Consider the following 12,246-nt stretch of genomic DNA (forward strand, 5'->3'; position numbering starts at 1 on the left):
CAACATATCTGTACTGTCTAGTGAGAACAAAACAGAACAGAGACTATGATTTATGCTTAAAGGCTATAGTCAACAAAACCTCCTCCTAGACTCAGCATTTTATGCTTCTTTTTCTTCAATAAATTAGCCCTTCACAACTGAAGAGGATGAGAACAGAGTTTGAGTATCCAATCTAGTTGTTAGGATATTCTTTTGAGAAGGAGATGTGAGTTTGCAACACCACTGTGTATGGAGGTCTCTCAGTTCTTGGGCAAGTGATCTTGCCATTTAACACTAAAATAGGCATGTCAACATCCTTCTTCAGTTTCAGTCAAAAATTAAACCAGTTCTATTTTAAAAGTGGCCTTACCCTCTGATGCTGTGCAAGGTTTTAGGATGGCTAATATAGCTGGTTACTCTTACCACTTTTCAGCATCTAACCAGTGAGAGGACAGAACCTCACTGCTTAGACTGAGCAATTCAGATCATAGGCAGATTAGCCCTTCAACATGCCTGAGGATTTTCTCTTGACATGAGGAGATGTCTCATAACATAAGGAGGTGACTCTAGGCATGATCTGAAATATGGTTTTGGATTTCAATGGAAGCCCAGCATGGAAGGCCTGTTTGGAATCTGGCCATGGGTCTACTGGAAAAGTGGAAGAATATCTGCTCTAAACTGAAACTTACAGCTTCAACTGAATGTTAATTCCTGCCAACCAGCATAGCTCCCTGTTCAACTCCTGCCCCTGGGGTGTTACTTTGTTGGCTGGCATATTCTTGCCAAGCCTGGCACTTCAGGAAGGTTACCACCAGTCTTGCAGAGACTATCAGCTCTCTCCCAGTGGACCTTAAACTCAGTCAAGGCTCACCACAAGGAAGCCAGACTTCCCCAGAACCAGAAAGTCAACTCTCCCAATGTCATTCTAGGACTCTAGACTACCATGTCATAGGCAGCTTCCCCAGCCACATCCCCACCCAGCTATCTTGACTGCATATTCTCCTTAGGAAGTTCGTCTCCTAACCCTCAGCTTTTCACCCAGCATTTTCACCTACCCATTCCCAAATTGCACCTGCTCTCAGGGTCAGCCTTGACACTATCACACCTAGGTAGGAAAAGCAAACTACAGTCATCTGCCTGAACAAAATGTGTTTTCTCATGGCTGGGCCTCTCCCTCTTTACCAAAGTTGCTTAGCAAGCTACATACTGTGCATTAAACTGCCTTGTGGGTTGAAACTGGCATGTAAGCCACAGGCTTACCAGCTGTATCTTAAATCATTAACACAATAACATAATTTTTAAACTGGATATCTAAACCCTCTGAATTTTTACCATTCCATTTAACAATCAACATTTCTGTTGATTTAACAAACCACATTTCTGTTCCACAGTCAGCATAGATCTTTGCCCTCCCCCCCAACTCCCTGAACCATCTGCCCAAGAGCTGTTGCACTGTAACCTGAAAAATAATGAAGTCTGGTTTTCTACAGATTTCTATCCTATGTCACTCCCTCCCACAATGAGCTAGTTGTTCTTCTACTCATCTACAATGCCCTTGATCAGAATTCTTCCAGTATTAAAACTTGTTTCAATGGGAGTAATGGTGCCAAAGTTCTGGATGAAGCAAGCAACTAAATGAACATTCATATGGACAAATAGACATCCAGCACAATTGAGTGTAAAGCTCATAGTATATTTGGCAGCTGAGTATCAATTACATTAACTACTCATTAGGGAAATTGGCGTCCCCCACCATGATCCAGACAGTAAAAATTTGAGGTTCAACTCGTATGTACAAGTAAAAATGCTATCCGAGCGCCTGCTTCCAGAAGCAGACTCTGGGTAGGACCAAACAAATTATTAAGGGCATTCTTACCTACCGTTATGTGACATTCCAACTGAAAGGCACTTTTGAAAACGACAGTATTGGCACTTATTACGATTTTTTTTCTGAATTTTGCAGTTGCAATCACATTTATCATAGATGAGTTTTAAACGAATTGTTCTTCTAAAAAAACCCTATAAAAAGTTTGAGAAAACAATATGTAATGTTAAAGAAAGTTGATTACTAAGCTTCAGTCATACAAGTGATTTTTTTTTTCTCTTTCTTTTATCGATGTCACTAGCAAAACAATACACAAAGTATATCCTGACCAAAGTTAAGAATCTATGCAGTGAAGTGGTAGGTACGAAGGCATGTACAGAATGGAAAACACAAAAGGAAGGAGTAACTCCCAGCCCTCTTTCTTGGGAGAGGACAAAGAGCCCAGAGTACCTGGGTAGATTTGTTCTTAAGGATTAAGCAAAACAGTCGCATATTGTGTTTGTACACATTCTCTCAGCATGCTCTGTCAAAAATAATCTTCATCTTTCATATGTATAAGTCACACAAACACACAGATTTAACACATCTTTTCTTCATTCAGCAAACATGAGGGGTACAACAACACAGCACAGCATAGAGAAAAAGCCAAGGACACACAAAAAAAAAAGCATTACAGAAGAGCCTATAAGTCAACATCTTACCATGATGTCTTGGTACTGCAATGTAAGGTTAGCCTCATACTACAAAATTATAGGGTTAGCAAAATTTTGAGACACTGCACCATTTTGTGCTGGATGACATACCACCAAGTCATTTAGACTGTGGAACACAACTGACTACGAACTGGCCCCCCATCTCTCGTAGGTATTGTAGCATTATTCCATAAGATTTTTATGGGAATTATCATATTCTGACATTATGCATGAAAGAAAAATGTACACATATACAATTATTTCTCTAACCTTGCATTAGAATTTAGAAAAAAATGGAAAACTAAAACATTAGAAAGAAAAAGAACAGAATCTTCTAATTCACGGGCCATATGATCCTGGAAATTATACACTGATGATAACATTAATTTGCCCCAGAGACATGCACTGGCCCCAAAACTACAACAGGTACAATACTAAGTGATTCAGGCAGAATGTGGTGGAGATGAGGAATTCAGTATTTGTTACTGTTTTAATGGAAACCTAGCAAACTGGCATGCTTCTCACAGCCATACTCCCAACACAAATAAAACACTAGTGGAGCAAGTAGGCTTTGATTTTTGGTCACAGTTTAGTGTTTTAAGTTGTTTTAGTGATTAACTATCTATATGCAGAAAATCAGCATTAAAAATATCATTGTGAATTGCCCCTGCTTGATGAAGGTATTGAGTTATGGTATCCAGTTACTTATCTGAACAATTTATTTCAGAGAAAAGATCACCAATATGTTTCTTATTTAACTATTTTTAATGGCTAGAATTATATTAATTAAATGTTTATGTATCTTCATATAACCCTGTAAATAAAGCAACATGATTTAGGTTCTTAAAAAGAAAATTATGACTGTACCTTACAACCTTCACAAGCATGTACTCCGTAATGGTAGCCTGAGGCTTTATCCCCACAAATTCTACAATCAATGTTTAATGCTCCACTGGGTGATTCATCTATGCTACCTGGAGCAGTGGCAAAATTAATGGATGAAGGACTGGATGCTGGTGAAAGGGTGTCTAAAAGAAAAAGGAACACTTCATAAATACTATACTATCAAAACTGATACCATTTCTATACTAAAAACACAGAAAAAAAAATATGAGCTTATTCTAAAAAATAATAATGAGTTAATAGTCATTAAGCGATAGTATAATTGGCCATGAGTGTTTGAAAATAATTCATATTTATATTAACAGTGCAAACAGACACAAAACACAGGGTGTACCTTGCTAATTTTGATGAGACATACAATGTCAACAAACAAAAAGCCTTACTGAAGTAACTCTGATAACAAGAACTAGAAGGCTGATAATGGTCCTTGAGGATTCAATAAATACACGCCACACAAAATAAGAGAAAATCAAGCTATTCTGGATTTTCTTACATTCCATTTTTTACTTGGAATTTTTCAAATGTTTCTCAATTTGATGTGAACATGTTGGGTTTTTTTTATCCCACAACTTACAATAAGTAACACCCCCCGCCCCGAATTAGTATTTCATTTAAATCAAGGAAATTTTCTTAACCATAAAAATGTACGTATACCATCTTCACAAATAACATGAATTTGAAACCAAAAAGTGGTATTCAACATGCCCAGAGAAGTTGTGGATGCCCCATCCCTGGCAGCGTTCAAGGCCAGGTTGGACGGGGCTTTGAACAACCCGGTCTAGTGGAAGGTGTCCCTGCCCATGGCAGGGGGGTTGGAATTAGATGAGCTCTAAGGTCCCTTCCAACCCAAACCATTCTATGATTCTATGTACTGGTTGCCATGAGCAGTAGATACAAAATATATAAAAAACAAACCAAACCAAACGCCAACAAACAAACAAAACAAAAAACCGACCCAAAACAAAAACAAAAACCAAACAAAAAAAACCCCAAAAACCCACAATGAAATAAAACCCCCCATGACTTCAAGTTTGTACCCCAATATCCATTCAACCCGTCAATTACACTTTCCAGAAAGGTTATTAACATCTCAACTTGCCATTACATCTTCCATCTCTTGCACCTTAGTGTGGAGCATCAGATCGATTCACATGGTACGACAAGAAACACATTCCTAGCTCATGGTGAGTTACACTTAAGATACACTTAAGGTCCCCCGGACTTTTGAAGAGCTACTCATAGTTTTAAGTGCTAATCTAAACTGAGGTCTAAAAAGCAGTTAGACTACTTCTCTTTCTAAAGAGATTTTCTCAAAGCGAAAGCATGCTCCTGCACATCAGTAGAAAGGCTGAACAGATATTAAAAGGAAGGTAACACAAATGTCTGCTTCCAAGATAATCTAGCAATAGAAGTCTTGCTCAGGTATGTTATGTTTTGATTATAATGGGAAAAGCATTTCTGAATTGTTGTACAATGAAAAAACCTCTCCACACATTTTACTACTAGATGAACATGTTAAAAACCTAACGCATTCCAACTTTAATTATTTCAATTAATTTTTCCACCTTGTTTAAGGAATATATTTTCTGAGGCCAGAATTTCTTTTATCTTCCATCTTGCACCACATGACTTCAGCAAATTAATGGGTGTGTTATTTTAAAAGAAAGATTAAGAAACACTCATGAATGTAGGTCAGCAAGTATTATGTTGGAAAAAAACCTTGGCATAGAACTCAGTCTGCACTGCCAGCACTGCCAAGCCCACAGGCATCAGAGTCATCAAAAACAGCCTAAAACCCAAGATTTTTTTTAAAGTGTGATTTTCATTTCTTTTTACTTGCCTTATGGAATTTGAGCCTCAAAAATTTACACTTTCCATCTTCTCTAACAGCAAAACTAAAATGTTGTGCAATGTACACTGAATACTCAAATTAGAAGGTGACATTATAAGCTTGTACACACATACACACAAATAATTTAAAAGCCTCATGTCTCAGAAGGACTACGTTATAGACTACGTTATAATAACCTTTCCTCTAGAAGGCATCTCTCTAGTGTGGAAGTCTACAAGCAAAAGGGACCCAAATCATTGTTCTACTAACATTTCTTTGGGCAATAGTGCCAAGAGGCAGCTCTCCTTGCTCCCTTTAAAAATCACACTATTCCTTTCAACCACTTCAGCACAGAGGCACACCTCAGATGTGTTAGTGCAGTTTCTGTAAGGTAAAACAGTGATCGCAGCCTGTGAATTGATTTAAAGTAAGAAACCAGAAAGTTAATCACAAACTGGCTCTACTGCTAAAAGATTTGTAAACCCACACTTTCAAAAGGAATACCTTACTGACATTATTGCAGTATCCCATACCACTTCAATGATTTCCATTTTGATCTCTCAAAGCCTCTCACTAAGATCTTTTGACTAAAGACTATGTAATGTATTCGCACTCTGAGACTGTTACTTGAACCAGGGTAGAAGTCATTAGCTAAACAATGTTCCTCTTTAGAAGGGGTACAAAACAGCATGTTCAGAACACCAGTACACCAAAATACATGGGAATTCTAGGTGAGCTTTTAGGGGTCAGATTTTTGGCAAACATTTCACAACACTTTTTGAATATATGTGGTTTGAAGAAACTTAAAAAAATTAGGAATTCCTTTAGTTCAATATTAGTGACTTCCTATATGACTACAATCCGTAGTAACTTCTTTGATAGTGATTTTTACAAGTTGTTTTGAAAAAGGTGTTGATACTAATGATAATTTAAAACAGTGACTTTACAGTCATTTTTCAATGGCATTTGCCTAATAAGCTAACTTCAGCCTTAAATATTTTATGACTGTGCTATAATCAGCTTATATATTTCTAGTGTCACTTAGTCATAAACAACAATTATTGCATTTAAAAGGTTTTTAATTTCTGTCACTGTGTAATACTATATGTATTTATAAAACAAAGTTTTATGGTAAAGCAAAACACCCTTACCTGTTATGACTGATCCATCAGATCCTGGACCATTTCCCAGTGACTGGAACTCTGTTAAACTCAAAGCTCCAGAGCTATCATCACCTAGAGACTGAGACAGCTCTTGAATGTTCTCCATATCTTGTAGGAACTCTCCAGACAAAGGGCTGCCTATATCATCCTCCTCCAAAGGAGTAAGGGGATAGAGCTGGTTTTCGGTGTCCACCATGTTGATCAAGTAGAGCATTCACTTAAACTTCTTTACACTGGTGAAAGAATAATTAAAAAATCCTGTACTTACAATACCATAATATTTTAATTTTTTAAACATATTTGAATCACAGCACACTGAATACATGAATTCTAATCCAATAGTGAAATACTACACAATATTCTGTTCCTCCAGAAGCTTTATGGAACATGAATCATCAACAGGACAGGGAAAGAAAACCCCCACACGCTCAAAATACTTCAGTATGAATTAAAGTTATGACAAGATCAATCTGTGGATTGTTGTTTTCTGTCCTTTGCTGATAAAAATTGCATACTGTGTTTCTATAGCAGGCATTATGCACCTCCTATCAAAATTTATATAACAATTACAAATATCAATATAAATAAATATTATGTTTGGGCAATCTTCTCACTTTATCTAACAGGTTTAGATATGTTGTTTTTGTCCTCTGTTCTCATGTCTTTTAAATTTGTTTGATAGGTCTGACGACACTGCAGTGAACAAAATACTGTCTTATACTAAAATCTTTGTAAAAGTGGCCAAAACTAATACTTTTTTTACCTACTTTGGTCACATAACATCTTCAGCGACCCAATATATCAGTAATTCCTAGAGTTAGTTTTATTTCCTACAGTGAAGTAAGTTTTCAAATTTGCCTACAAAGCTAGCCACCAGTGCCATCAACTTTGAGTAACAGCACAAATCCATTAGAAAACATCGCAAATTGTAATTATTCTTCTGTTGACTTGTCAGATAAGGAATTAATAAACGTACTGCAGAATGTTAACTACTGCTGCATAGATATGCTTCTGCTAAAATAAACTCCTCTTTTACGTTGAGTAACTAGCACTTGCGTTATACTCGGTATGCGTACAAACACATAGTGCTGCAGTCTTGTCCATGCAATGAATATGCACAAGCATTTAGAGAAGCTCTGTTACTGGGGTTACCACTCAATGCTGGCTTTTCCACAGAACACACGTTCACAGCAGTTTATTGTGAAGCTTGAAACTACCAATAACTGGCTATATGGATACATACAAATGCTGATTTTACAATAAAAGTGCAATGTTCCGATTAAAAAACCCAAACAAAACTTCTTTGATATTAAAGTTTCAAATACCAGCTAGTTTGATTCATATGACACTAAATATTTTATATTAAGAAATCAATCCTGTTCTCTGATAATCTGTGATGGACTCATTCTATGAAAATCAGCCATTTACTGGGGAGAAAAAAAAAACCCACTTTTTTTTTTTTGCTATGTAATTGGTCAAAAGGATATAGCTAAAAGTAACACAAAGTGCTGACTATTGCTGTACATACTAATGACAAAAGACAGCTATCACTTTTATTCAGTTGTATTAAAAAACCTTCAAAATGTCTTGAAGCAAGGTATCCAAAATCAAGCCTTTTCTCCCCAGGCTGATGGCAAAAGTCTGCCCTCAATTATATCTGCATAATTTTACAAGGTATTACACAGATGTAAGTGAGGGCAGAACGACTTACTCTAAAGAAGACTAAAAGTTACACTTGTAACAACCTCCAATGTGTACACAGTTTTTAAATTATTTATTTTTCAGGTGCATTTATCAGTTCATACTCCAACATCTTTCTGCTGTTTCATGGAAAAACAATGGTTCATATATATCACTCCTATAGAGTATTCCAATGTGGTCATTACGTAACTGTAAGGTAAAACAGGCAATTAAAAAAACCCTCCTGTATTACAGAAGGCTTTCTATTCCACAATTTGCATCCTTCCAGCTAATCAATGTTATTTAAAGTATATACATCAGACTTGACAAAACTTTCCTTTAACTTTTCCCCCCCTGTGTAATAGCTTACCATGTACCTGGAAGGATAAAACTAAAGGAGTAGCAGACACAAACACATAGCAAACTCCAGAGCTTCTACTCACTTTACTTGGTTCACATGCTAAAATGGCATTCTTTATGAAAGTAAATACGGAAGACTTCATGACCTGTCCAGCCTGAGATGGCAAAGTTCAGTAGGTTCATTGTATTTTGACTATTAAAACTAAGCAAATACAACAGACAGTTGTGAAGACCGAAAGGAATCACAAATTAAAATAATCAGATCTCTAAATACCTGATGTTATAAACCAAATGACCAAATGAGATAGAACTCCACACTCTCTTCTTGAGCAGGAAAAAGACCCAGACGCTGCCACTATTACTAACTTGCCATCTCATACTACAAGGACCCTAAGTAAAGATTTATTTGCACAATTTATTTGAAACAGGATAGTTTTAACTATAAAAGGAAAATATGTTCTGTATCACATGGTGTAGCAAATATAAGTATCTAGGAGACAAAGTATGGGAATTTACCCACAATTTCTAACACCAGTTACAGATGACAGGTATGTTACTGCATCGACTGTGTTGGCTGACAAAAAGCTAACATGAGCCAGCAGTATGTGCTTGCAGCCCAGAAAGCCAACCATAACCTGGGCTGCATCAAAAGAAGTGTGACCCCCTGGTTGAAGGAGGTGATCCTGCCCTTCTACTCTGCTCTTGTGAGACCTCACCTCGAGTACTGTGTTCAGCTCTGGGGACCTGAACACAAGAGGATGCGGACCTGTTGGAACAAGTCCAGAGGAGGCCATGAGGATGATCAGGGGGCTGGAGCACCTCTGCTATGAAGACAGGCTGGAAGAGCTGGGCTTATTCAGCCTGGAGAAGAGAAGACTCTAGGGAGACCTTAGTGCAGCCTCCGGTAGCTAAAGGGGCCTACAAAAAATCTGGAGAGGGACTTTTTACAAGGGCATGTAGTAACAGGACAAGAGGGAATGTCTTTAAACTGAAAGAGGGGAGATTTAGATTAGACATAAGGAAGAAGTTTTTTTACAGAGAGGGTGCTGAGGCACTGGCACAGGTTGCCCAGAGAAGCTGTGGCTGCCCCATCCCTGGCAGTGTTCAAGGCCAGGTTGGACGGGGCTTGGAGCAACCTGGTCTAGTGGAAGGTGTCCCTGCCTGTGGCAGGAGGCTTGGAACTAGATGAGCTTTAAGGTCCCTCCCAAGACAAACTGCTCTGTGATTCTGTGATTTTTACTTGGATATGTCACATTGCTGCTCTATCACTATGCACAGCTTGGGTGTAATTAAAAATAACAGTCAAATTAAGTTATCCAATTTGATATATTAAATACTCATTAGGACATTGTGCCAGATTGCCTGCACTGGAACAGAATATTTATAAGGAATACAAGAGTTTTCACGCACATCTCAACTTCTTTCTGAAGGGATCAGTTGAAAGGCTGGTGCAGCTTTTATTTTAAAAGCATCCAAGTAATACTGATTGTGATGCCTAATTATTTTAGAACATTATATTGGAAAACTGAAATAAAATAACTTCTTTCACATAGATGACTAAAGTACATTTGGTAGAAGTTATAATCCCTACAGAATTGCCATAACCTGAAACTATTTAGTAAAATAAATTCCAATTGTCACTTTCTTTTAAAGATCAACAGTTGTCCTGTTTCCAAGGATCACCTTAGTTTCTCTTATAAATCCTACGGGCTTGTAACCTGACAAAATACTAAGAAATATCTACATATGCTACTCATAGGCCTGTCAAAAGACATAAAATAGAGATTAAAATGATTGTAGCATACATGAAGAAAAAAAATAATAATCAGAAATTCTATGAATGAGAACTCCAAATAAAAGACTACTTTAAAAAAGAAAAAAATTAGCCTACTGCTTTAGGAATGTATAGTCACACACCGAAGGAAAACAGCACAGATTATTGTAGATGGTCTGACAAAGATCTTATTGCTAAACCACCTGCATGTATTCAGAACAACACTTCCAATCTCATGAAGACTCAAGATACAGAGTAATTTAGCAGATGAAGACTGCCTTACAAAACATAACTTTTATAAAGAAAGAAAGAAAGAATCAACTGCAAACATTTCTGGTTAGCACCATCTGTTATTCTCTGCCAGTACTTTCAGTATTGAATATCTTTGTACAATTTCTCTGTTGAGGCAGCATGAACCAGCCCAGTAACAGCTGGAACTAACGTGCTGTTTGCTCTTAGTTATCTAACAGAGTCCAAAACATTACATTATTCACCTGATATCCCTGACATAACTGGAAATATACTCAAGCTGAGAAATGAGAAATCACTTACGTATTTTGTTTGTGAAAATGAAGTTAGATTGCTATCCCTGTGACATAGCTATTTTGTGATGAAGGCAAAGAATAAAGAAACCTTGACATACGTTGGTTTTGTAATGATGGCTGAGAATAACTGTTCTCCAGCAATCCAAAGGAGACGATCAAATTTGTCTCCCTAAGGAGCCATCAACAAAAAAAGAAGAATGGAATGGCCGAGCACATGATAGGCACTGCTCCTCCAGAATACTCTTCGTGAACTACTCCCAGGGTAAAGAGTTGTTCATGACACAGAAACATTATATTCCTCAACAGATATGTAGCATGTTCTTTACTGTGAGGGTGGTAAGGCACTGGAAGAGGTTGCTCAAAGAAGTGGTAAATGCTCCACCCCTGGCAGTGTCCAAGGCCAGGCTGGACAGAGCATTGAGCAACTTGGTCTAGGGTGAGGCGTCCCTGCCCATAGCAGGGGGGTTGGAACTAGATAATCTTAAGGTCCTTTCCAACCCAAACCAGTGTATGATTCTATGAGTAGTATGCCCCAGGGTAGCTGGGGAGGTTCCAGGACACTCTAGTCTCCTTGTACTCAACATTACTTCAAGTACCCTACTGAATGACGTACATCTCTCCAAGTATCACTTCTTCATCTAGCAAAGTATTTTTAAAAGATTAAGTGAACACTGAAGTCTACCTTGAAACAACATGGACATTATTTGACACGAAAGCAAAGGAAAGGCTTGATAGCTGAACACTTAACACAGCAACAGCTCTTCCAGCAGCATGCCTGGTATTGCCCAAATTGCACCATACTTTTCCACATTTACAGTAAATATTTAAAATTCAGCTGAATTGATGTAAGAGCAACCTAACAGCTAGTGAAACATAAATGAAGTGCTTATTGTTTTAAATATTATATTACATACCCTTTTGTACTTTCAAACAGTACTAGTGAATTACAGCTGCTTAATCATTATGGCTCTTGTCAAAGATTAACTAGCTACCTTAGGAAGCATAGCCATTACATACCCATTTCTGAAGACTGTCAAATTACACTAATCTTTTCTTTACCGAAAAAGTTATACTTATTTTTTTCCATAAGCACAGAAAACCTTTAGGTAAAATGTCTAGAGTTCATGCAGTAAACCATTTGCCTTCTGTCTTCTCTGTATTTAGTGCGTGTTTACACATGCGTATGCTTTCATTGGCAGGTTTCACTTAATATGCATTGATCCTTGCTTGTATGAAAGTAAAGCTTCTAAACAAAAAAGGGTAATGAGTATGAAATTCATTTAAGTAATATTCCCAGAGAGTATTCTGCTTTGCAAAAAAAGCCGTACATGTTACAACAGTAGATGCAGTAGCTGCAGCACGATTAATTCCACTCACGCATCTGTATAACTTCTAACTCTTAAGACTTTAGAAAAATCCTGTGCCACAGATATTCACAGAGGATTTTCTCAGTTCCCCGTATGACATTTTAGTCTTCATATCCCCTTTCCTATA

At 37.4% G+C, this 12,246-nt stretch overlaps 1 protein-coding gene across 24 annotated transcripts in view; it reads right to left on the minus strand.

Annotated features, from left to right (window-relative positions):
* The window catches only part of PPARA (peroxisome proliferator activated receptor alpha), a 207,920-nt gene that overhangs the window by 13,864 nt on the left and 181,810 nt on the right, over positions 1-12,246 (minus strand). For 22 of the 24 annotated variants that reach the window (XM_030480535.1, XM_030480517.1, XM_030480523.1 and 19 more), the window contains 3 exons: positions 6,382-6,626; positions 3,364-3,524; positions 1,860-1,998 (listed from right to left, as the gene is read on the minus strand). In XM_030480535.1, the coding sequence (XP_030336395.1) occupies positions 1,860-1,998; positions 3,364-3,524; positions 6,382-6,607 (526 nt within the window). In that variant the 5' untranslated portion in view covers positions 6,608-6,626. Of the gene's footprint in view, positions 1-1,855; positions 1,999-3,363; positions 3,525-6,381; positions 6,627-12,246 lie in introns of those variants that run through there. The other 2 variants (XM_030480539.1, XM_030480538.1) reach the window with 2 other exon arrangements.

Source organism: Strigops habroptila, chromosome 3, assembly GCF_004027225.2.
Source record: "Strigops habroptila isolate Jane chromosome 3, bStrHab1.2.pri, whole genome shotgun sequence".
NCBI lineage: Eukaryota > Metazoa > Chordata > Aves > Psittaciformes > Psittacidae > Strigops > Strigops habroptila.